Consider the following 27,464-nt stretch of genomic DNA (forward strand, 5'->3'; position numbering starts at 1 on the left):
ATGTTGTCAGACACTTATAGTAACAATCTGAGAGGCAAAAACAAGCACTTTTAGTGGACGGAAACTGGCGGTGCCAGACTGCCCCAAATAATTACATTGCCGCTTGTTTAGCGGCTTGTGGCTGCAGCGTTCTCCCTCAATACTTAACCAATTTCAAAAGTTATTGTCGCTATTAGTCACTTAGACACCCTTTAAGTTTGAGAGCAAATATGCTGGGATGTTGACTTTTAAACATTAGTGAAATCAGATTCTCTGACTTTACATTAAATATTCCTTGAGATATTTCTCTCGCTTCTCTTGCAGTTAACTCCACCCACCCAGTATTCCCAGGAAAATAATGTACACATTATAAATTATTAGTGGCTTCTATGTGACCTGTGTTTGCCCACCGCTGCTTTAAACTGTGATCCCTGCTGGAATGTCAGAGAGGCCTTAAAACACGTCACACTTCAAAGCAACTACTGGACCTCTCGAGTGTGGGTATGTCACATGCCTGTGCACAAGTGTGTGCACGAGCTTCTTTCCTTTGCACATACTTGCATGTATGATTGTTTCTGCATAGAGCTGCATGCATGCTCACTGATGTGCCAGCGAGTGTTTGCACGCCCTTGTGTGTTACGTGTTTAAGTGTGTGTGTGCGTCCGTCTTGTTTAACTTCAAAGATGCTGGCACACTCTGCAGTGTGAGGCTACACGCTGACAGGCTGTCTTTGATGAACAACTATTTACAACAATGTAAAACTAACCCGCTCATCATGATGCACCGCCGGGCGATGTTTCAACATGACTCACCCCGATGCCTGCTTTGTTCAACATTCATTTGTGTTACTCAGAGCTGTTTGTGGATTAATAATAATGCAACTTTTCATCTGCACTCAGTGGGATGCTCTCTCGCTACTTACTCACCTCAAATAGTCTGTGTTTTTACAGATAACACATCAGCAGATGCTTATATCTGTTTGGTCTTGTAGTGAATGAGTGTATGTGTACATGCCTGCTCCAAGTTTGGACTATGAAACTGGGTAAAATTAAGGCTACATCCACACTAATATGTTTTGGTTTTAAAATACATAACTTTTGCTACGTTCATGCCTAGCGTCAGCACTACTATGGTGTTTTCGAGCCCCTAAAACGGAGACGTTTGAAAACGCTGCTGACCTCGTTTTAGTTTTAAAACTCCAGGGTTGAGTTTTAGTCTGGATGGGCTGAAACGGAGACCTTTGAAAACGATGACGCCGACAACCACGTTTGCTTCTTGATTGGGTCTTCACTGATTTGTCAAACCCCATCACGTGAACCTTTTCATCAAACATCAGCATCGACCACCAGTGGTTAATTTCAACATCGATAACGAGTTACAAGCGTTGTTGACCTTGTTGTCTCTGTTAGCAGCTGTTGTGAAGTTAAATTCTGCAATTTATAATGCTACTACTGCCTACGTGCGCAGGAGGTAAGCCTTCATTCAAACGCTTTGCATCAATTCCCGTGTCCAGCGCTGCTTCCTGTTTACACCGGCACACGTATGTACAGTTTCATGCGTGGTAGTATGGATGGAGATTTATTCTGAAACAACCGTAAAACGCTCATCTGGACGGAGATCATTTGTGTTTTTACACGCTGTATTAGTGTGGATGTAGCCTAAGTAACACAGTGCACCAGGCAGTTGTCTGCTGCTGTCATGTAAAATCTCTTCACCACAAGGTCATCTACAGGTTGAGGGAATTTCACGCCCTTCAAGCATCCTTTCAAATCCGTATTGCACACTTTTTACAATAAAGCGATGGCACTTTTCTTTTGTGACACAGCGGCATTTAAGATACCACATGCTCAGAGTGTCAGATGGATAGATGCAGACAACCAGTAGTAGTAAAGTAGGAGGAGAAGGGTCTGCGTGGGCTGACAGCGGCTTAACTCTGCGGCTTGTTCTCATCGTTTAACGACATGTCTGACAGCATCTACACATCCTCCTCTCTGCCTTCCTTTCTTCTTACTTCTGTTTCCACTTGTCGTCAGAGCTTTGGTCTTCGGGCCAAGTAGAGTTACAGCAGAGAACCGAAAAGGACACACTCGGCTCGTCACGGCGGCTTAAATCCGACAAACGTTGGCATGAAGCGCGCCGAACGCCCCTTCAAAAAACAATGCTCGCATACAGAGAAATTGTCTAAGGATGTTAGCCTTGAATGAAAGCGTGGATGATCTTGTAAAACCTCTGGAGTTTAAAGGAATTTAAAGGGCGTTGAATTTAGCGTGCTGGACACAGAATGAACCACAAAGGGATGTAAAAAAAATAGATCCAAATGTAGTATACGTGCATACATATAAATGCAAAATAGAGGGAGAACAGAGGAATGTAGAGAAGAGATTGTGGCCACAGAGTGTGTGTGTGTGTGTATCAGTTTTCAGCAAGCTGTCACACTGATCAAACTCCAGGCTGATAGCAGCGGCGCCGCAGAAACATCGCTGTGTTTGCCTAAGAACCATGGGGGAAAACTGCACACACACACACACACACATCTTATCCAGACAACACGGCGAAAACATATTGTGCATGCTTTTATTTGAAATATAATGCAGAGGAATGCAGCCATATTATACAAGTAAGCACATGCAGACACGCACACCTGACGGCTCCGAACAAAACCAGTCTGTTGGAGCTCATCTCAGGTTTTACGGTGACATTGTCTGTTTCAGATTACATATAATTTCACTTGATATTTCAGTCAGCAGTCATTTTCTGTAATCAGCATTTCTTTGTCTGCCTTTTTCCCCTCAGCTATGTTAATGCATTTTATCAAACTTCCTGGAGCTGAGATATGGAACGGTGGCAGCTTTAAAAACAGTTTAGTCTACCCGCCTTCTGCAACCACATGACAAGAAAACACTCAATAGGCAACAAGGCTTTATCAAATCCAGATAAAACACTGGCTTTGGGATACATAGCTGAAACTGTGATAAACCTTTTGATAAGTGGAACAAGTTTTTCCATGCCTGCCGCTCTGAAAGCGAGCGTTTTTTTCCCCCTGTTGCATCCCGCCTGCTTGTTGTCAGCGTGGTGGGATTGGAAAAGCCAGATGTAACTGCTGGAATCTGAAGAGCGACAAAAGGAGAGCGCGAAGGGGGGAATCTCTGAGCGTAATTCGCTCTTCACGTCGTCATTAAGACATCAAAGCGGCTGCAGAAGATACAGGGCTTTTCAGCGCTGGCACAAATGCATTCTCTCGGAGAGAAGAGTAACGAAGAACAGGAGAGAAAAGAAAGGAAAGGAGAGGGAAGAGGAGGAGGGATATTGCGTGTTGGAGAACCAGTCTTTGGCTTTGATGACGGCGCAAGAGCGAGGCAGCAAAAAGCAGACAAAAGTTTCTAAAACTTCAAAAGAAGCCTTTTTGTAGCGCAGGTCCGCTCTCCCTTTCTCCTTGATTCTTCCATTCTTCCCTCTCCCTCCTCTCTTCAAACATGTCTTTGCTAATTGCCAGACCCTGTTCTGCCCTTCGCAGGCTCTCCACTCCTCTCAGGTCTATTCAGCAGGGGGGGTTGTTACGGCGGGGAGGCCTAATAACCCGCCCCGGAGCGGGACAATGGAGCCTGCAGGGCCAGCGACAAAATCCCAGCCCTAATGAGAAAAGACTCCTTCAGCGAACAAGCAGGTCTGTCAATAGACTGGCCTATTATTGAGTTACAGGCTGGGGGGTGGGCTGGGGGCACGGAGTGTGTGTGTGTGTGTGTGTGTGTGTGTTTTCTTACAGCGTTTAAGCCGAGGGTGCATCTGTCTTTGTATGTAATAGAGACATAAAGCAATAAAGTAAAACTAGAGTATGAGCTGGAAGAAAATCAAAGTAAGAAAGAGAGTGTGTTTATGTGCATGTGTGTCTGCATTAGTGTGTGTGTGTGTGTGTGTGAGTGTGTGTGTGTGTGTGCTGCTCCCTCCTGAGGGCAACAATAGTGAACAGGACAAATCCTCCAGACTGCATAATGGCCACTAAGCTGTCTATTCAGAAGTACACAGCTCCCCTGCTATCTGCTCTGATCAGACATGAATACCGCCACTCACCCATTCACACTCCCTTCCTCTCCTCCCTTCTCTGAATCTTTCTTATTCTCCTCATCCATCTATCTGTCGACATGGCATTATCTCCCAATTGTAGTTCATCACAGAAAATGTATGTGTCAGCGATTTCAGTATTTTTCAAAGTAAAATATTCTGCTTCATATCTTTCTTGGTCACAATTCTCAACAGTAAAAATCCAAATTGAAGGGATCTTTATCAGAAATGTTGTTTGCGTTTCTTTAACTTTACTACTAGGGTGCCAGCCCTGTCTCCTAAAAATTATGTTCCCATACGACTAACCTGTATTCTCAATTATGTTTCGAGGGATAGCCCGCGGACGGCCGCAGCAAGTGACGTAGTACAGCGAGCAACGTGCAGAGTAGGTGACGTACTACATTGAGCGACCTTTAATGAGAATGACGTGATATAATAATGAGATTAACAATTGAGAGAGGAAGGTGGGAGTGGTGGTGGATGGGTCAAACAAACAAAGGACTTTCCTCTGAAACATTGAAACTAAAAGTCAATGTTCGCTTATTTTTGTTGCCTAGCGAAGTACTTTTGTTACTCCCTGGGCGCTTTACAGCAGTTTTGTTTCAATTTACAGTGTTAACCACGTGTTTAAATCTGTGATTGTAATCCAGGAGAAAATGCGTTTCCCTCGAAACGTAATTGAAGATGCAGTTTAGTTGTATGGGAATGTAATGCATGTCATTCCTCTACGCTCTTTCCCCTTATTTCCTGTCCCTTTCCACTGTCACTGTCAAATAAAGGGATAAAATGCCCCAAAAATAACCTTTAAAAACAACTATTAATGACCAATGTATGGTATATCAGAGATTTATTTACATGTCAAATATTGATATTGACCTGAAAGCCTTGATAAATCAATCTCTTTATTCCTCTTGGTAATTTGGTATTTGAAGGAGTTTGACCCTGTTCCTCCATCTGTCGTGCTCCCTGCCTCTCCCTCCTCTTTCTTAATCCCTCTTCTCCTCTCTTCTTTCCTTCCGTCTCCACCTCTTCCTCCTCCCAATCATTTCTGCAGTGTGTGTGTGTGTGTGTGTGTGTTTGCACTGATGAGGTTTTGGAGAGGTTAACCCCTCTGCCGTGAGAATGCAGAGTCGTTGTTATTGCGTGTGAGGGAGCGGGAGTTATGCAGCGAAGGATGCTGAAGCACCTCGTTTGCTTTCAGTTGTAGGAGGGGAGGGGTGCTGGGTTGGTGGTGGGTGGTTGTTAAGTGAGGGGGAGAAGGACACGTCTCCAACAAGCACCACTCTGAGAGCACTGAGTGTCTCCTTGAGAGGATTTGTTGATGCCTTTCACATGTCTGAACTCTCCCTGCTTCATGTTTACTCACTCAGTCGCTTCTTCACTAACTTCACTGCTGAAATTGATGTTTGACAATAATGCATCAACCAGATTTTTGGTAATTGATTGATATTTTTGTCATTTATTAAGCACTAGCATCAAACTTGGTACAGCTTTACAAATCCCAAGATTTAATTTCTTCTCTTCAGCAGGATTACGGAAAAACTACAAGCCCAAAGAAGAACCCATTATATTTCGGAGTGGATCCAAATCACGGGAAAGATACATGCATTATTTTTCACTCATGGAAACAGCCTTGGCGGAGATTTGCGCGCTCCAAGTACCCTTCTAATTTCATATGATTTTCATTTGTTTTGGGGTTTTTTTGGACACATTTTAAGATGTCACTTTGGCTTATGGTAACTGGGGTTCAGTATTTTTGAATGTATCAATACTATACGATATGCCCAAAATCTTCCATCACGATATATGTGATCTTATGTCACGGTAACGGTATATATCACTTCACGATACAGTAATTGTCCTGATTAAGTAATGGAAGTGATACAGGTTTTAAGGTTAACAGGTGTAAATAAACACCAGCCTGACTTCAGTAATATACAAATCACACAAATTTGTATTTAAGGGTATACAAAAAGAAAAAAAAGACATGACTTTTTGCATTACCTTGCAGGACAGGTGGATTCGCGAGATTGCGATTTCGCAAGATCATGTGCGATGCCGCGTGACTCACAACATTCCGCGAGAATTGCTACCGCGGTGAAAACAGTATTGCCAAATCTCTACCGGTGGACACATTTCTACCGTCACACGGTGTATACCGTCATATCACCCAGCCCTACTGTACGATATCGGACTTTTGATATGGATATAAAAAATAAAACTTTATTTGATACCTTACTTTGACTTGTTTCTACAAATCCTTTTTTCTTTGCTCAAATATTAAATGGTGTTTAAACAGTTGTACAAGAACCAAAACTAAATGTCTAAAAATGGCAAAGGTTTGACAGGAACTATGTGACCAGAACTTTATGCAAGCTTCAGTACAGTTTTTGATACTTGGTGTTATTGACACAGTTCAGTCTCTACCAAAAAAGTATTGAGGGTCAATATCCAGCCCTACTGCTAACTGATCATATTTATATGTACTTCATTTTAGCAGTTCACTTTTGAAATAATTTGGTAATCAATAATGAGAATATTTCTTAGGTGAAGTGCAAATTCTCCACTCTTGCCTGCACACTTTCCGTCCTTATCACCAATATTTCTCCACCGTTTTCTCCTCACTTCCCCCTCTCTCTCTCTCTCTCTCTCTCTCTCTCTCTCTCTCTCTCTCTCCCTCCTTCCTTCTCCCATCTTTCGTTACCGTTGGACTCACACTGAGGAGTTCGGTCTTAATTACATTAAACAAACTGAGGAACTTTAACGCAGCCCACATCCTCAAGTGCTCACTTTCCAAATAGTTCTACTCATATTTGGGGACAGAGCGTACTTCATGATATGAGTAATAGTGCACCAAATGACCCGTGTTAAATTCTGCTACATTTGTTACTTATTATACTTATATTTTGTACTCAGAGGATGCCAGCGATGCCAAAACACACACAGGGAAGTAAAGTTACACCTCATATTAGCTATGGGAGAGTTGCTGTGGAAACCCAGAGTGAAAACACGTTTGCTTTAGATTTTGAGAACAGCTGGCAGAGGAAGTTTAAGGCAAATTCCACCCTAAAACACAATTTACAACGGAGAGACAGAGCGAGGGGTAGGTAGCAGGACAAAAGGGGATGTGTAGAGGACAACGCAAAAAGAAAGAATCGATGCATTTAACTTATTGATGTCTATTTATGTTGATTAATTCAAAAGCAACTCAAAATAAAAAACACAGGTGGAGGCAGACGTGAAGAGTTGTGTTCACAGTAAATCTGACTTTGCACCCATGTAGCATCGGAGCTGGAAGATTTGAGAGAAGTAATGCAATCCGGGAAGCTGAACTGAAGAGATTTCAAGCTTCAGGGATGGACGATGACATTTAAACTCTCCAAAATCATAGAAAACGAGCGCATTACTTGTGTTTTAGGGTGTATTTCTCCTTCAGAATGACTCACTGCTCGGGACCTGGAGAAAAAGGCCCGCTGACTGACAGATGGCATCTCGTACGGAGGATTGAAGTTAAAGCTAGCAGAGGGTATTTAAGACCCATTAGGGGTCTATGGGAGCTTGACTTGGCACACAATCAGTAGACGCGAGCCATACTCACTCACTCACACACACAGAAATGCACATACACCAATGTAAATGGAGCATGAAGGCAAACAGAAGGAGGGGAAGAATGAGGAGCTGAAAGACGCTCAAGAGAAAAGACGTCTTCTATCGGCTGGTGGAGCGGGAGGACTGCGACCACAGGGGGGGTTGAGAGAGAGAGAAGAGGAAAAAGAGTTGAAGTAGGTGAGAGGGAGGACAAAGAGAGACAAATCTGAGAGAGAAGGTGACAAGGTGCAAGAAATGAGATGCAGTTTTGGTGATGATGCAGATAAACTTTGAACAATCCCTTCCTGTAAAACATAGTTTTCATTGACGTCCTCCATAATTAGTTGTTTCTCTGTGCTTCTGAAGCTAAATGCTTCAAGTGTTGTGGTGTTTTTACAGTGCAACTATCAATCAATCAGTGTGGAGGTACGGCTGAGTGTTTCTTTTCTTTGCTCTCTTTATGAAGTTTGAGTTTCTATAGAAACAGCAGATACACCTCTCTTGATCCCGACAGTGTTTTGGATTCGAGCGAGACATCTCAACCTGTTTGAACCAAAACTTCCATCGCTATTCTTTTTTGTTCTCAAGACTCGTTGACGTCTTCAGATTAGAGCCAGGAAAAAAAAAACAGAAGCTTTATTCTTTTCTCTCTCTGTGTCTCCGTCCTGTCCATCGTCTTTCCGTCTTTTTGCTGGAAGTGAAACGAGGCAGAACGAGAGGATGTGGGACAGACAGACGTGAAACGGAGGCCAGGGCCTCCGAGGAGTGCGTGATTTCGTTCACATCTGTCTGAGATGTGTGTGTGAGCGCATGGAAAATAAAAAATGTTTTCTTGTCCTGTCTTATTGAAATGTATGTGCAACAAAGATACAATACATATCTCTTTGCATCTGAGTGTTTGTCTCAACTGGACCCGACAACAAGGTGGAAAACAGCTTTTGAAACTCCATTCCTTCTCCCCGTCCGTCCACAATCCCCCCCATTCTCTTTCATATGAGCATGAGCGCACCAGCATGTTTACATCTCTGTGCCACCCTGATTTCCGGAGGAGCAGCTTTGTCTACCTCGCTGTACGGGCGGCATGTTGTTACAACAGGAGGAGCAACGTGAACTGAACAGATCTGATGCAGAGCAGCATGAAATGACGGTGATAGAGCAGCAGTTATGCCTTCAAAAGATAACAAAAATCTTGTATGTTGAAATAAAACAAAAGGTGAGGAGGATGTCCGTTAACCTTTAGTATATTTTTTTCAGTCAGAAGCGGAAAGAAGCAAAAGGAGAAACCGAGGAGAGAAACTTCTACATGGGATCGGATTCAAGGCCATTCAAGGCAATAATATACTCCAAGAGGAGGAGGGCCAAACCACTCGATGATTTCTTTTTCATGTTCTGTAAATCATGATCGAGACCCCCCAAAAGATCCCCCGTGAGGCCTCAAACCCTCAACTGAAAACCAACCGAGCGGTTCCTGCAAACCAGCGAGCTGCAGCTCCAGATTCACTCGGCATTTTTCTGCCATTAGCGAGAAAGTGCTGCGTGTGTAACCTGAGCAGAAGAATCTGGTGGTAAAAAAACTAAATCCACAACACACACACACACACACACACACACACACACACACACACACACACACACACACACATTCAGAAAAATACAGCGAGACAGGCACAGCTGCCCTGGTGTGTTTGTAAGTAGGTGTGTGTGAGAGAGAGAGAGAGATTGGGTTATTTGAGATTGTTTTTAGGCACTGTGCAATTACACACACTCATTCATTTGTGTGTGTGTGTGTGTGTGTGTGTGTGAATGACTCATACCAATTAGGCTGCAAACCTTGGCCACCTCTACATCCTCTGCAGACGAGGCACCAGATATCTAAATTAAAAACTACGTAATGTGAGAACACAAAAACAGAGGAGGTATCAGGACGGAGGAATTGAGGGGGAGAGAGAGAGAGAGAGAGAGATGATGCTGGTCTGCAACCTGATCTCATGTGTTAGTTTTTGGCCCGGAAGACAGCTGCAGTCTCACACATGCAATGCAGAGAGAATAAACCTGAATGAACCAGGGCTGCACCTAACGATTATTGTTTTAACAATTCATTTAATGACTAATTTATCAATTTTTCTTAAGATTATTTTTTAAATTCCTGATTAATATAACAATTAATTTACCCAAAATATATATTTAAAAACTTGTCTGATTAATATTTAAATATTTTATTCAATCCTATTTGACCCTGACCCTGATCAGAGGCTGGACCTCAAACTAGGGATGTCACAGTGAGGAAATTTTCCCACCGGTTAATAAACTTGTGACACCGGTGTTACCGATTACACCGGACATTTTACAAGAAAAGGTGACGCTCAATATCTGTAGAGCGCTTACTTTGATCTTTAACATTGGATGGATGTGTGTCTGGCCCGGTTGAGCTTTCGCTGCGGGGCCGCAGGTTTCCACCCGCACGGCGATTGTCTCATTAACATTATGGTTCCCTTATAGCCTTGGGGTTAAATCCAATCCAATTAATATGCAGTTAATCATTGGCAAACATATTTTTGCATCAGTGTGGGGCTAGGGAAATAATAGAACTGATTTACAGACTGTAACGTTTGTTTAAGCCATTTTCCCACTCCTACATGGCTGTTAAAGTAAACAGCAAATATTAATCGACCGAATAAAAATGTCGTTCTCAGGGGGAACCTGTACTTTGACTGGGCGCAGCCATTCTTGTGACAAGTCGACTCATTTTAAGTAAATTGATGTATTTCAGTAATCAATGACGTTGACGAATCGCCCCAGCCCTAGGATGAAGGAGCGTGATTTGCTTTAAAAGAACTGTATGTGAAAGCAGAACTGAAGTAACAATTTCAAATCATTTAGTCCACATGCAACATCACATTGGATTGTCATGACATACTGGACTGAGCCGTGTGACGTCAGGATGTCAGTCTGTATTAAGTGATAATTGATTTCAGATGAGTATTCGTGGATTGATCCTGGCATACAACTTCAGAACTTAATTCGAGAAAATGTAAAACAGAATATTTTTTCTAAACCAAGTCCAGTTTTGTGTATATTTTCCATTTGTCACGTTTCATCTCGCGCTTCCATTTTTCTTATTTCAACATTCATTATGTCGCCGCCGCTTGACGAACATAAATCATATAAAAGCAAATTTATTCAAACATGCAGTACGTCTACGTTTAATATCTTTCTCTGCCTCTCTTTGTTCTCCAATTATGACCAGATGTCAGCTGCTACGGCTGAGCTCTTAAATCACCACAAATCATCACACCAGTCACTTATGAACGGACCTGCACACACACACACACACACACACACACACACACACACACACACACACACACAGACACACACACTGTCAGACAAAAGTGCGTTGATGAACATTTTCATTAAAACTTGAAACCGCATTTTCTCATTCACATGCACTAAAAACACCACTAGCACACGACTCCAGACCGCTTCCTTCCTTCTTTCTTACGCACGGCTTCCCAACTCTGCTCCAGACACGCTCCCTTTGTCATCACATCTGGTTTGAACTATAAATTTTGTATCATTGACTCTTTTGAGAGAGAGGAGGGAAACAATTTCAGAATTTCATACAAGCAACTACAAAATGACAGACAGCAGAGATGAAGAAGAGAGATCAAGAGAGAGAGAGAGAGAGTAGGAGGAAGAAACGAGGGCTCTCCTGGACATTGAGGTTTGTTGAGCAGAAATAAATACAGTTTCACTTTACTGGTGGTCCCATAAATCTGCGTACGCCAACGCAAACCTCTCAGATAAACAAGCATACACACATAGACTATTTACTCGCGCAAACATTTGCCAACCTACGTACAATAAAAGAGCAAACACTTCCAAGGAATCTTTTAATTTCCCTCCGCCAACAAAAGCCTGCCTTCACAAAAAAACGCTTCTCCATCACTTCCAACCGCCGGGCAGCGGTACAGTGAATGTTTTACTGCAATCAAATACTATTGCGTCCGGGAACAAAAAATGGGAAACTGTGAAAATATTGATACAAATTAAAGCGTGGTCGGAGAAAAATGAGCCGGCCCCGACTGAAGGAAGGAGGAATGAGGGTATGAGATTGAGTGTTAATAGGAAAAAGGTGTTAAAGAGAGTTTGGGTTAGAAATTGAGAGGGAAAGACAATAAGGTGCAGGTGTGGGCTCATTACTGTGAAGCGGAGCGGCCAGAGAATAATTACCACAGGACCACACAGGAGGAGGAGGAGGAGAGGAGATGAAGGCAGGGAGGAGGAGGAGGAGGAGGAGAGATGGGAGGAGGCAACAAAACTACAACACAAACCATCACTTCTTAGACAGACAAAACTGCATCCCCCTCCTCTCGCATGCTTTGAACATCATTGCCTATGCAGATTGTTCCAGCTATGAAAACACCACTATCCACGCTAACTGCCTCTTTGAGGAGATGCTGCGTGCATGATTCCTGGCTTGAATTACAGAGAAGGGGGTCATGTTTGAAGGTTAACCTGGTGGAGCACAAAGTATCTCAATGCACCATTTGTGTAATCTGCAACCACGTGATGTAGCCTCTTGTGGTGACAATGTCTTAATCACAGTTTGCTTCGGATATGATGCAGTGATATGTAAACATTTTTGTCTTAATAAAATATGTTTGATGAATTCAATTCATAAGTCTCATGAGGGCAATTTTCACAATAATTTATGTCAGCCTATGCCAAAATAAAAGCTCTAGAGTTTTCTAAGGGCGCTTTCACAAGCCAACATTTAGTCGGTTTTAATCGTACTCTGGTGCGGACCAAAACAACCTGTCTGAGACCGCTTACGAGAGGTGGCCTCTGGAGTCTGGATGCTTTGGCGAGAGCATAGATTAAAAAAAGAAAACACAGTGTTAAACACTGTATAGCTGTCTGACAGCAAGGTAAAGCGGTGAAAACATTCTTAACATTATGTACACTTAAACTGATATTGATGTTTTTTAGGTGAACCTTTCTTTTAGGAGGCTAAAATCCGTTTTTGCAGCCGGCCCCGTCCACAGCAGTACATTGCTTTGTTTCTGTGCGGTAACTCCTGTCTGCTTCTCCAAACTGAGGGTGGGCCGATGTCATCTACTGTAGGTAATACACTGACTATGGATAAGTACCTCATACAACACCACCTCAAAACATCCAAACAATCCCTTTAAAATTAGATTGTTTTGTCAACTACACCTACAGTGTATTTGAGGTGCATAAAAACAGCCTACAATTACATCTAATAAACAGTTTTAAATTTAAATTTAAATCTATGTGTGTAGGTTTGGGTGACATTACTGTTGAGGGTCTTTAGTCGAAGAGGAATCTTTGAGAATTCAAATAGTCTTTATTTCACATGGTAAGGTCGTGGTTCTCAATGGCCAAATGATAAAATCCTGTTTTGCTCATGTGGGTTCACGCTGTCTGTGCGCGCATATCTGAAAGTGAATGAAAGGGACGGTGAATGAGCGTGAGTGAACGAGGGAGGGAAAGAGGGAGGCAGCAGCTGTCTCTCTGGATGACCTCAGCGGCAGCTGCTGCCCCCCCCTCCGCCCCGCTGCCCTCTGTATGCCAGCTCGCCTTTGAAGTTCAGGTCAAGACCGATACAGCTTTGGATCACATACCGATAATGATTACTGGAGATTAAAAGCACTTTGTTTACTGCTAATATGCCAAGTTATTGTACCAACTAGGATGATAAATGTATTCGTGCAACTAAAATTAGAACCCAAACATGACATAAACGGAAAATGTGCTTTCAGGGATGTTTCATTATGTCGTTTAAGCGGCAATAATAGCTATAATATTGTTAATTGGTTTAATGTCACGAATCATTAACTCTCAAACAGTCTTGTAAACAAAGAGTGCAATAAAATGCACCACTTTATTGGTAATCCCTGACGTCATTTTGTTTTCCTGCTAGCGGTGCTTCTTTTATGATTCCCACTTTGGTAGTAAAATCTTGTCCACAATCATTGAAACATAGAAAACTTCGGCTGGTAATATCTGTATAGAGCGTTTTACTGGAAGCCGTCTTTGAAGTGCCGACGGCGGGCAGAGAGAGATGCTTTAGTCGGACTCTCTGGAACGCTGGAACCTGACACACACACAGGTTGGCATGTAGGCAAACACATGGACTGATGCACACACACACACACATACACACACAGAGGGGTGTGGAGACATTGCGGCACACGGACACACACTGACATGCATGTGTAAATGTGCACTGGCACACTGTCTCCCCTCCAGGTATGTTGTTTACATGAATAGGAGTCGAGGGAATCAGCTATTTGAGTCCCAGTATAGAGAGAAACACACCTGTATTTGAGTCCAAAGGGTCACCGACTACAGCCACCACATGACAACTCATAGTTTGTACAACTCAATGCCAATTATGGCAAAAAATCATAATCATGATTACTTTGGTCAATATCAGGATCCCGATTATTTAACACGATTACTCACTGACTTTGGAAACATCATGCATTTAAAAAGACAATTTTGTAGTCTACATTTTAAAGTTAAATGCATCAATCAGGCGCACTTTGAGGGCAAAATTAAGATCTATGAATAACTTGTGCTCTGGTAAACAATTTAATCATAAACACATTGGTTGTATAGATATTAATGGTGATAGCACAGCAAAAAAGTCACACCCATAAAGTGTGGTAAACGAGACGAGGTCCGTGTTTTTAGACGGGTCGGGTGAGTTGCACTGAGGACAGTCCGCCCCGGTTGATAGTCACACCGGGAGCAGGGAGCTCCGTCCCTCCATGCAGGGCACAGCGAGCACTAAGTGGTGAGGTCTGGGCAAGGGGTGCTGTAAAGCGTCACCTTCACCCCGGGCGTTTTTAAGCTGACCTAGAGTCGGTCGCAGTGCCAGCACGCTCCCACGATAGGATCCTCCCACACTAAGACAACAACATAACACCAGACAAAACAAGAGTGTCATTGCGAAACGGAATGCAGCCACAATAATTTTTTTATGTCGATTATCTGGTTTTGATAATCGTTGGAAGCCAAAATCGTAATTGAACTTTGATTAATTGCACAGCCTTACAACTCATTGTTTTTTACAAATCACACAAACACATGAAGACACACACACACACACACACCCAGACATACCGACAACCGACTCAGCTTTCTGGATGTGAAATTGAAAAATAAGTATGTCGAAAAAAACAGAACAAGGCATAACAATGTGTCTTTTATAGAGACTTCAAACTTGAGACAGACTTGACATTTCATACTACACTGACGCAATGTCCTACTCACAAACAAAAGCATCTCCTTTAACAAATGCCTCCTTCATAATCATACAGGAACACACGAGCACAACAACTGTGGTCACACACACACGAGCAACTCAGACAAAAGCAGTGCTTCATTGTCTGGGGAACTACACAGGCTTGATTACTGTATAATGGCCCCAACAACCTAACCTGGCTAATTATATCCTTGAAACTCACACAGCAGAGTCAATGGAAGGAAGCTAGCATGGAAAATAACAAAGAAAGAAAACAAAGAGACAGAAAAATCATGTGTAATGAAGAAGAGAAGATGGGAGTATATGTAGACTCAGTGCAAACTTAAATTAATGGGAAGAAAATCTTGTGGTGCTTATGGTTGGCTGGCTTTTATCAGTCTGTCATCATACAAACACACACATAAACACAACCCCAGCACCCCACACTGCTTCAACAAAAGACTCATGTAGTTTTCCAACAATCACAAGTAGGGGTGGGGGAAAAGTATCGCAATATTTAGATCTTGTATCATACACGAACGTCAAGTATCGATCTTTTCTTATATATACTATTAACCTCTTAATAATCTTGCCGTCGGGCCCGGACACTGTTCTGTCTTTCGGAGGTTGTAGCGGGTTTAAAGCTCGAGTGAAGATACTGGTATCATATGAAACTACAAAACTTAAGGAATCGATTAGTACCATGTCGTGTTAGCTTGTCAGGAAGGAGGCTGAATAATGCCCTAAAAGTTACACTAAAATTTTGGCGAGGAAAAAATGCCATGACCATTTTCAAAGGTGTCCCTTGACCTCTGAACTCAAGATTTGTGAACGAAAACTCTGAGATGAACGGAGTGAAAACTGGACCTCATTAAATAAAACAGATGTTGACAAACTGCAGAATTTGCAGAATATCTTATCTTACTCAGCATATCACAACATTTTTAAAATCGCAACAAGATCGTATCGTGACTTAAATATCGGGATAATATCGTATCGTGGAACCTCGGGTGATTCCTACCCCTTAAGTCTTTCTCCAAATCATGTTTTATGTGTAACTGAAGACATTTGTAGGTTTACGCCAAGTTTGTTTGAAAAATGTTATATAGCACATAACGTCGGGTAAAAACTAATCTAAAAAAAAGTTGTTTGATAGTTCTTAAGTAATATATCGAGCCTGTAAATGTGTTTTAATGCAGGTACTCAATTTAAACCAAAGCTTGGTATTGGTGTCTCATGTCACAGTGACTTACCTATAACGATGAGCGTGTAGTTGATGTTGACGCTGCCGAACCCGTTGGTGGCCTTACAGATGTACGTCCCTGCGTCTTCAGTCTCCACCTCTTTGATACGCAGCGCGTGCTGCAACACCCTGAACCGCGTCCAGCCACTGTGGATGTTGCGGCCGTCTTTGGTCCACATGATGAGCGGCGGCGGGTCGCCCTCTACGGGGCAGGGCAGCTTCATGGTGCGACCCAGACGGATGCTCTGCCGGTGGGCCACCCGCTCTGACACCCTGGGTGGGCCTTAAGGGTGGGAGAGGAAAAGGAATCTCTATTAAACACTATGATATTTCAATCTCTCTTCAGACCCCCTTCGGACTAGTTACACAAAGTTTAAGACATCAGATTACTACAGAAAGTGTTGTGTTTTTTTGTTTCCAGCAGAAAAATCCAGTTGTTTGAGCTGGGAATCACTGAGTAGTAGTTACTGTAGTGTCCACACTGTTTGATTGCACGGTTCTTTCCCTTAATATGTCATTCTGATCCACATTGGCAGAGATACAATATCTTCCTAGTAAAGACGACGGCCTGTATTCAGGTTCAGGTTATATAGGACTGCAACTATGCAACGTATCCTCATGATATATTTATAATATGATATACGAAAAGTTATTCCTCATTTTTTGTGTGTTTTTCTACGAATGTCCAGCAACACGTGTCAATTTCCACTCGTTACATGCATACAGTCTATTCAAAATAAACTTCCATCTTCACAGGAAACAACTTGGTTGGTTTAGGCAACAAAACTACTTAGTTAGGTTTAGGAAAAGATCGTGGTTTCGGTTAAAATAACTACGGAAGTTGTGTAACTTAAGTACGGAAGTTACGTGACAAATAAATCAACTTTGATTTCTGGTTTCACACAGTCTCCTGGGCTGAAGTCTGGTCTTTTTTGACCCACCCATCCACCACAACATCCTCCCTATACGGCATTTATCGCTCTTTATACTTCCTGGTTCACGATTAAGTGCATTACGTACAAATTGATTTTGTGGGATATATATACGGATTTCAGTGCATTACTTTTCGTAGGTATAGCTTTGAACGGTGTATGAGAACAGCCTGAAGAATGAAATGTCAAAAAACAGTGAAAAAATCCTCATCAAAATTCGCAGAACCCCAAGTGACCTCTCTAAATATCTTGTTTCTTCCTGTAAAACAGTGCAAAACCCCATGAATGATTGCGTTTTCAATCATTCATGACAAAGAAAAGCAGCAAATCCTCAATTTGGAGAAGCTGCAACCAGAGAATGACGGGCATTTTTCACTATTTCTGTTTGAAAAATGACGATCAACAATGATTGGCGATTAATCGACTAACAAAATAAATAGTCCTATTTTCATACATATCATTGACATTGCATTGAGGGAAAACCTGGACGAGCCCATACAACCAGATTAATTCACTGAGCAAAATGTGTGGTTTTAGTTAGTATGGGCGGCTGCATCCCCATAGTTATATGTGTGCTGAGGGATGGAGGCATTTTGAGAGAACAAGGTGTGTCAACAGCTTTAGGATCAATGTTCAGACGACCTCTTGTAAAAGCGTATTCTTCATCTCCATGTTTGCAGCCACACACTCTCTCATTTTCACCACTATTCTCAGAAGCAAAGACACCTCCAAATATGGCATTTAACACACACAGGAATTACCCTCTGACCTTTAAGAAGTTTGTAATAGCTCAGCTAAAACATTGACATTTTATCACAGACCACAACAGAGTGAGTCCCCAGGGAGCAAACACAAAGCAAAGCTAATATTAACAGAGATGTCGTGTCGAGACATAAAATCAGGCGTGACCTTGACCGCTCAGTAGCCGGTCTACTGTGAAACTGCACACTAGAAAAACAGAGGGAGGTGAAGGAGCGGGCTGATTGACTGGGAACGGTGGGAGGAAATTGTGGGGAGAAGTAGGGGTGATGGAGAGAACAAATGGGAGAGAGGAGGAGGAGAAAGAGAGGAAGGAAGGAAGGTAAGAGGGAATGAGGGAGAAAGGAATTTAAGGGAGTAAGTCTGAGGAGAGAAAGGGGATGAAATACGGCCGAATAGGAGCAGTACAAAGAAAGACAAACACGGAGATAGAGAGATAGAAGCAGGAGGAGGTGTAGGAGTTAGCAAGGGTCAGTCTCTTCTCATTACTCCTTCTGGCTTAAAACAATACCCTCCAAATATAGCGCTAAAAACACATAGTAGGCCACCGTGTAGCGAACAAAGTGTCCTTACAGACGGTCAGAAAACAACCCACTCCAGGTCATGTCCTGAAGTTTAACAAAGATTTAAAAGGAAGGACAAATGCTGGTTTGATTTAACAATGGGGCTGATAGAGGCTTATCTAGAAGAATAATGTGGGCTGATAAAGATAAGATGTGTTTCATTTATTGCCCCTTTTCTCTGATACTTTCTTATCACAGGGAATTAACACAGCCTGATACCTTTAATATGCCCTTGTGAGAAAAGGTTTGATAAACAGGTGTAGACTTGTGCGATTTTGTCTTTTTTATTAAGCTTTTTGACGGTTGGTAACGAGTGAAAAGGTCCGTGTTGAGAGGTCATGGTAGATAAATGGGTCAAACAAAGGCCTTTCACCCAGGTGACCGGGTTTTAGACTTAAGTGACTTATTATTTTCAGTTTTTAGGGATGTGTAAAGCTGCTGAATGCATATTGTGTACATGAACTTTAGTAAAATAGCTGAATAGGCTAGAAGGATGTCCTGATGGCCAGGTGACATCCCGGACATTGGCACAACTTTCATTTTGGAACTACTTTTGAACCATAACGGGACGTCTTGATTTGCTGAAAATAGGTGGTCATAGTAGAGAAGGATGGGGTAAAAAAACAATATATTTAAGCCCTGTGAGGCAAATTATAGTGCAAATTAGATATAGATGGGGGCAAAAAACAGTACATGATTAAAAGAGTAATCCAGGTTGCCATGTTTATAGATATAAAAGACTGTTTTACCACCAAATCATGCATACAAATGGAATGGTAAATGAACTGTGCAGTAGGTCAAAGTTGTTTACAATGGACAATTTGGGCGATCATTTTACTCATCATGTAATTTATGGGTTTAATTTGGATTTTGTCTTTCTCTTCCACATAAGTTTGACTCATTTCAGAAGTTTGTTTAACAACTGTCCCGTCTGACCACCTGATCTAAAGGTGTATAATATTATTATTACCGACGGGAGCGATGACTAAGACGCGAGTTGTAATCCACCACAGTTATTCTTTAACGTGAGCTGTTTTAAGTGACAGACCAGTCTTTTCCATGAAAAATCCTCTGCTGCACAGATAATTCGTTGCAATTACCTTACCCTGACTTTTTTGGCATTTCTTTTGGAAGAACTCGGTAGTTAGTATGAGCAACACCACCGTGGCTTCACAGAAAAAGTGTGGTCGAAACTTCCTATAGGGTCTCAAACTTCAATTCACATCATTGTCACAGTGGCGAGCCGTCGACTGTCACCGAAACAAAACAAGGATCTCCATTTCTTCCTCTTTCTTCCTGTTGGAGACGAATAAGGTTGAAGTAGAGTCGTACACACATAAAGCTGATTATAGAGAAAGGAGAACTGTTAACAGTAGTCTTCCAGCATTTGCTGTCACGACGGGCTGTTGTTTTAACAAGGGAGCAGGAGGTGGACACAATGATGGATGGATGGAGGTGAAATGTGTGAAAAAGACATTAGTCACAGTGAGGTATTCACGGGAGCCTCTCCTCCTCCTCCTCCCTCCATCCTCCTCGCTGCTGGATGGGAAATGTGTGTTCGTTCAGCTGTATGGCTTTCTCATCAGGGGCCTCACTCCTTCTCCTTACCTATATATTTCTTTCTCTTTTCTCTCCCTCACTTTATTCGCTATTTCCTTTTACACACTGTGTATCTCCCTCTATAATTCTCTTTCTTTACATTCTCTCTCTTGCCTACTTGTCCCACTTTCACTCTCATATTCCTCCCTTTCTCTATATACCATGTCCCTTTAATGTTCCTATTTTTTCTTTTTCTATATTTATTTCGTCTCCTCTTTTCTTCCTCCAACAGATTGAAATCTCATTCCCCTGAACTCTCACTACTCCCCTGCTACCTCTCTCTTTCTTTCCCTTAACCCCTCGCTTCCCATTACTACCTCCTCCCGTCCCCTCTCTTCCCCTGTCATCACTCTTTTCCTCTCTCTCTCTCTCTTTTCTCTTTCATCATTCACACCATCCTCTTCGTTCAATGCAGTGATCTCTTCTTCTTCCTCTCCGGTGTGATTTACTGCTCTCCTGCCTTTTTCGGATCTGCACACACACATAACTTCCCCAGTTTCTTCCCCAGAGGATCCCGGGAGCAGGACCTCGAACTGAACCTCTCAACTTTCGACAGTTAACCTCTCCTACATTTACCTCCCCGTTTTTCTTCCTTTCCTCCCTCTCTTCCCGATGAAGGGAACACAGACCAGCAGCCTCCTTTCCTCCCTTCCTATCCCTCCTCATCCTCCTCCTCCTCCTCCTCCTCCTCCTCCTCCTCTTCCACGGTCCATGAGTGAAGTAAAGTCTTTTTAAAGCTGTCTCTGGGGGTGAAACTGAAGAGACTAAAAAATCTATTCTTCTCTTTCACGAGACACAGGGTCAGTGTGTGTGTGTGTGTGTGTGTGTGTGTGTGTGTGTGTGTGTCTTTGCATATGCGGGTCATTTTTAACATTTATGTGCTGCTGAATCTAGGCTGTTCTCAAACATACTGTTCATGGCTATACCTACGAAAAATGTAATGCACTGTACTCCGGAAATATATCCCACAAAATCAGTTTGTATGTAATCCACGTAACTGTGAACCAGGAAGTATAAAGAAAGATGAATGCTGCCGTAGGGAGGAGGTCGGGGGAAAGAACGTATATTGCCAAGAAGTGAAAGTCAATAGTTCGTTCCATTGCAACATCAGCGCCAAACAGCAAAGCTACGCTACAAACATTTTGGACTGAAAGCGACTACCGGACGCCAGTAAAACGTCCGCCTACAAAGTGCCGTACAAAAGTAAAACAAAATTATTTCTGTTCTATTGTCATTTTCATATTCTAATGAAATGGCCTGTGTTGAACAATACGATATTATAAATAAGCATTTTCAGTCCAAAATGGTGGCAGCGGCAGCGGCACCGGAGTTTCGTCTCTTTGCTTCTAAACTCTTTGGTCGGGTCAAAAGACTTTTGCCCAGGAGACCGGTGTTCGTACCCCGTGTGAAACCAGAAGTCAAGGTTGATTTATTTGTCACGTAACTTCCGTACTTAATTTACGCCACTTCTGGTGTTATTTTAACCCAAACCACGAACTTTTCCTAAACTTTACTAAGTAGTTTTATTCTGAAAAGACAGGACCGGTAATTGACATTCGTAGGAAAACGCATGAAAACTTGAAATCATGAAATCATACTAACCGTTGTACGATTATACGTTGCTGAATGTTATGCTCCACATATGTATATAGTCAAATAAAGCTTATTACAGTCTTTATTTCTTAGTGCTTGTGCGTCTTGGTCTGTTTATATACTGTTTAGGAAGCCTGTGTCTTTGTGTTTGTATGTCTGCATGTGTGTGTGGGGGAGAAAAGAAAATTGCAGGCCTTTAAAACTTGGTCTGTTTAGTCCATTTGGGGCTTTATGGTGCTCCCTTGCCTGCGACTGGCTCCCCGAGACAATCTAAAGCACCTTGAAGATTGTTTATCGGCCTCCAGACACACACAAACACACACCATTACACACCCTCTCCCTCTCTTTCCCCATCTATGCAGGGAGTGTGTAGGTTAGGCGTGCACGTCTGGTATTCTGTAGCCTAATGACAGGAAAACACAGCCCACGTCAGAAACACACGACTCCCACAGAGGCAGAGCCTTCCACATCCTCTGAGCTGGAAGGCATGGATGGTAGCTGAAGGCCAAATAAAGCAGAGCAGAAATCACTTCATACATTCTGTTCTTTTACCGGCTACTCCCTAAACAACTGCAAATACACGGCCTCAATTCCTTTAAAGGAAACGTTTGACACTTTGAGAATTATGCTTATTTCCAAGAATTTCATCACAGGATTGATTGATACCACTTTTATATCTGTCTGTTTGATATGAAGCTGGAGCCTGAAGACGATTCCCTCCAAATATTGATAATGCAACATGAAAAAAGTCACTATAATGGATTTTGTAACTCCTATTATTATTCTTTGTCTACTCCTATTTGGGGGATAACCATGCTCTAAGTTCTGAAACTACAGTTTGGTGGCTTTAGGAGATGCCAACAGGAAGTATAATGTTAGTTGACTGTTGGCCACAACTTGAGCCAATATATCTGTTAACATTTTGGGCAAATTGGCACCATTAAAAGTATTAGCTATAAGCAGTTCCTGTTTGCAGTGAACTCATGGCTGTACAGACTACAATCACTGGATTACTTTGATACTGAAGGAAACTTTAAAAACATAATGATTCTCAGGCAAGTTCTGCAGTTATAAGGAGCTTCCTTTTTATATGATTTCTAAGCAGATACCCGCCGGTCTACCAGAGAATAGCATGTCGGTGTCACGTTTTGCCTCGACGAGGTGTGAATATTACACTCCTATATGAAGGTGCAGAACCAGCAGGGGGAAACAAAACCACTCACTGAGGTTTAGGCAGCAAAAAACACTTAGTAAAGTTCAGAAAAACCGTAATGGTTGGCCTTAAAATAAGTACATAAATTAAGTAAAAGGTTAAAACCATCAAGTACAACTTATTACAACATATTAGAAACTCTCTCTCTCTGGAGGCAGCCAAGATATTTATGCATGCTATGCTCCTTTCCCATATGTCTTATTGCATTACGTGTTTAGGGGCAGGCTGGGGAAACTGCTATGAGACCTCTTGAGTCCTTATACAAACAAACTGTAAAAACTCTGGACATAAAACAACTGCATTTTCATCACTGTACAATAATTTAAGCAATATAATTTACTGAGCTTTGAGGATTTTAGATTATTTTCAAATTTGTGCCTCGTTTATAAAATTTTAAATGGTTTGGCCACTCCTATACTTCGTGATTTTGTGCATTCTCGCTCAGTCCTTAGATCCTTAAGAAGATCTTCTATGCAAGATTTTACCGTACCATTTCGCCAATCAGCTTTTTCTGTAAAGGCCACAAATCAGTGGAACACTCTGCCTGACGATGTGAGGAGCTGGAGCTCTATCAGCACATTCAAAACCAATTTACAACGTCTGTTGAAAGCTGCTCAGCTCTGTACTCACTGATCTCTAATTCTACTCCATGGTCTTCATGACTTGCTTTTACTTGACAAGCATACTTTGTGATGTGCTATTGTGTGTAGCTGTGTATTGTGCGTTTTCTATGTTCTTTCTTGTATGACTCTGTAGTATGTTTCTTTTTTTTGACCTGCCAAGGGACTACAGATGTGAACTAGCTCACAGCTATAATCTGGTACGGTGCATCATATGGTGACATTTATGTTTTAAACTGTACATGGTCCCTTTTCAATAAAAATAAATAGATAAATAAAATACATACGGAACCAATGTAACATCAGTGCGGAAAACACGTGACAAACATCACCAAAAAACACGAGACAAATGTCTCTGACGTAACTTACAAAACAAAACAGCGATCTCCAGGTTGAAAGTCCTGTGTTTGTTGGACCCACCCACCTCCTCTCCGGCCCACCATAAGCAGTGTTTCTACCTTTTTATTCGACGTCACTAGCTCTGAGCGTAGCATATTCACGCAAATGCCTTTACATTGTAGACAGTACAGACTATATGTGGCATACAAATGACAAGCCGAAAGCAAGAAGAGCGTTCACACGCCTTTTTGTGCTGCCAGGCTGGATCCTGGGAAGTGTAAGTATCTCAAATATGTGTACCATGTATGTTTGTTAAACATTTGACTGAGTTATGACTCCAAGAAGTAGTATGACTTTTTGAATCATTTCCTAACATTTGTCTGGCTCTGTATCATCTAGATAAATAAGGTTTATTATTATTATCTAGATTAATCTACAGACATTAATTATTATACTAGCCGTCACACTGAAGTGCAAACAGACTGTTTTTCTTGCTTTGGCCAACAAATACTTCAAGCACACCTTTTCATTTTCACACGCTAACATTAGCAGATAATATAACAGTAGAGTTAAGCATTAACTCAGTTTCAGTTTGTTTTCTTTGGTTCTCTGTTCTACATATTTCTTTGAGATTCAAAGATCATTGCCAGCTAGTGTCTGAGCACCACGCTGTTTGTTTTAAATCACACTCACTAATGCTTTTCACAGACATTTCCATGGGTGAAACTTTCTTCCATGACAAATAATCAATGCCATAACTGGTTGACAAAGTAGGATTTGAAACGTATTTGACATTAGATGGAGAACTATAAACACCTAAAGCAAAGCATCTCAATACTTTGTCATTTTTCTGAAGTGCTGAAAGAATACCTGCTAATTTAGTAAATTCTTGCGTTGCATGTTTTGGCAGTGTGCGACAGCCGGGACTGCCCTTTATGTTTTGGTTTTGGATTGAGAGTTGGCGTTTTAATGCCCTTAACGTTCCACTGGTCTCAGAGTCAGATGGGTCTGCAGAGTCCAGCACAGCGTTGTTGTTGGCAGGGAAGTGAGACTGAAGCGAGAGGGGAGAGCCGAGGAATGCTTTTGATGGAGAGCACTTAACAGCGGGACACAGCGCTGATGTACTGCACAAGGTAGAGGTGTGTGTACTGTATGTGTGTGTGTGTGTATGCATACTGAGCTATGAAAGACTGGAGAGACAACTGGGTCCTCAAGAGGTCGTCATTATGATCGGATCAGTTAAAAAAGTAACTTTCTTTCTAACTTGTGCTTTTAAATAAGCTCAGAGTTAATAAAACATGCACAAGGTTTATCCTCATGCAACGTGCTTCAAGGAGAATTTGTGTGTGCACAACTCAAATTACCCAAATACCCGTAAGTCGGCTATTTACGCAACACTTTGGGTGGAACCCTGTAATCCCCTGCTGTTATGTTTTTGAGTTCTCTTTACAAGCCTGAATCCTGTTATCACGTCTCTTTGGTTCGTGTGTTGCGTGACGCCACTAGCTATTAGCTGAACCAGGTTGATGTGTAATATTTTTCATCAGGCTGCTGCTTACTAGGCTCGCCATGGTAGTCAGTGTTACCGGTGTTACACGGTGTTCGGGCATACACGATTCCATTACTTTCCCACCGCTGGTTTGATTTTTTTTATAGAAATAAAACACATTCAGTTCATTTTTGCGAATCAGCGCCGTGTTATTAATACAAAGTCGGATGCTACAAACTGAAAGTGAAAGTGTCTGCTCCGTAAGGAGTCTCAGTACAGAGTAGCAGGAGTCATGTTTCACATCTATTATATCTATTTGTTACATTTTGTTTTACAAAGTTAGAAAAGTAATGTTTAAGTCAGGTCTGATGTTGCCTTACACATAAAAGAATGATCCCAGTCACTTCCACACAGGCATACAGCTTATTAATTAAACACTGGTATCGGTTCGGTACTCTGTATCGGTCGATGCCCAGGTATCGCTATCGGTATCGGAGCTGAAAAAGTCGGAATGGTGCATCCCTTCTTAGCACGGGACGAGAGATTGACAGACAAGACGATGGCGAAGGATATGGTGTCAAAGAGAAAAGCAAAAGCGCCTAGTTGGCAATATTTTGGATTTAAACCCAATGCTATAAGCAAACCATAATGAGGGAATCGCCATGGAGGACGGATCAGTCACAGCCGGTGTGCACGTTGCAGCGGCGCCGTGTGGAAACCTGCAGCCCAGCTGTGAAAAGTGGAAGCTCTATACATATATGGAGCATCATCTTTTCTTGTAAAAAGTCTTGTGTAATCGTTAACAACTGTCTGACAACTCGCTGATTGTCTGTTCTTCTCTTTCTGTAGTTCACGTACACCCACTCTAACACACTCTTTCTTTGGCCTGAGGCAACAGGCAGACTGATGGGTACACATTAAGTTGTCTTACACATGTTCTGACCCAGTCACTTCCACCCAAACAATAGGTCAACTGCTACTTACTCTGTTCTGACAGTTAACACTAGGCCTGAGGCTGGGGAGGATACACCGACATCATTGAAGGGCTACATGACACACACACACACACACACACACACACACACACACACACACACACACACACACACACACACACACAATACACTTATTCTCATAAAACCCGAGGCTTACACTCACACACGCACACAAAAGAAAAACACACAGCGGCCACAAAAACTTTGAGGAATCTGCTGAGTGGTTGGTACGGCAACCTGATCCCCTGAGCGACTCACACCACCGGCACACACACACATAAAGGTGTAAATCCCTTTTTCATTTGTTTTAATCAGATCTTTTATAGATTTCACACCTTCCTTTAAGTGTGATTTGTTCTCTTACTTTCTTTCTTCTTTTACTCTCTTCAGCTTCACCTTCTCTCTATGCTCCTTTCACTGCAGCTTTCCTAATAGCTGGTTATATTGTTCCACCTTTCTTCTCATCTGGCTGCTGCACCTGTCTGCTTTTCACTGGAGGAAAAACTCTCCACAATGGGGACTAACCCTATAACCCTAAACCTCATTCAGAAATAACACCTCTCACACACACAGTGACTAAAAAGGCCCCCAAAATTTGATATAAGATTACCATATAGTCACGCCGTTCCTTCCAAAAACAGTGTTTAAATTTCATGTTAATGTTCAGAAACCAGCGGGGTAAGGTGCAAAATCCACCACAGACATTTTCCTGTTGGGTTTATACTTGGCAAGAGCAATAAATTTGCTCCTAAAAAAACCCTAAAACAAGCAATGAATCATTTTAATGACACACCCCAACCAAATGAACACAGGAGAAAATGATTTATGAAGATGATTAATTTAACTAACTGAGGGAAAAGGAAATTATGGGAAGAATCTGAACTTTGAAATCTCCTCTTATTTTTGCAACTGTGGGAAAAAAGGTGACATTCACTATTAAAACATCAACATAGACATGTTGCTATTCTTTGCATAATGTATTGCAGCAGCTTTAAACAACCTACGGCTTGTGGCTAACGCCCCCATATATTTGAATTAAAACTGTTATTAAGTCACTCTGAAATTAAGATTTATATTTGTCATTATAGAGGAATGGTTTTCATTTGTTATTAAATGGTCTGTTTTGAGAATAGCTTTACTTATGACTCAGTATGTCTCATGGGAAAATAGTAACCGCATTAAAATGCCATTTTTCAGTTTGCTGCAGAGCAAATTCA

At 41.9% G+C, this 27,464-nt stretch overlaps 1 protein-coding gene across 2 annotated transcripts in view; it reads right to left on the minus strand.

Annotated features, from left to right (window-relative positions):
- fgfrl1a (fibroblast growth factor receptor like 1a) overlaps positions 1–27,464 on the minus strand; it is an 86,815-nt gene that overhangs the window by 34,169 nt on the left and 25,182 nt on the right. For both annotated transcript variants that reach the window (XM_074649237.1, XM_074649236.1), the window contains exon 3: positions 16,156–16,428. In XM_074649237.1, the coding sequence (XP_074505338.1) occupies positions 16,156–16,428 (273 nt within the window). The remainder of the gene's footprint in view (positions 1–16,155; positions 16,429–27,464) is intronic.

The sequence above is a fragment of the Sebastes fasciatus genome, chromosome 10 (genome assembly GCF_043250625.1).
Source record: "Sebastes fasciatus isolate fSebFas1 chromosome 10, fSebFas1.pri, whole genome shotgun sequence".
NCBI classification, from domain to species: Eukaryota; Metazoa; Chordata; class Actinopteri; order Perciformes; family Sebastidae; genus Sebastes; species Sebastes fasciatus.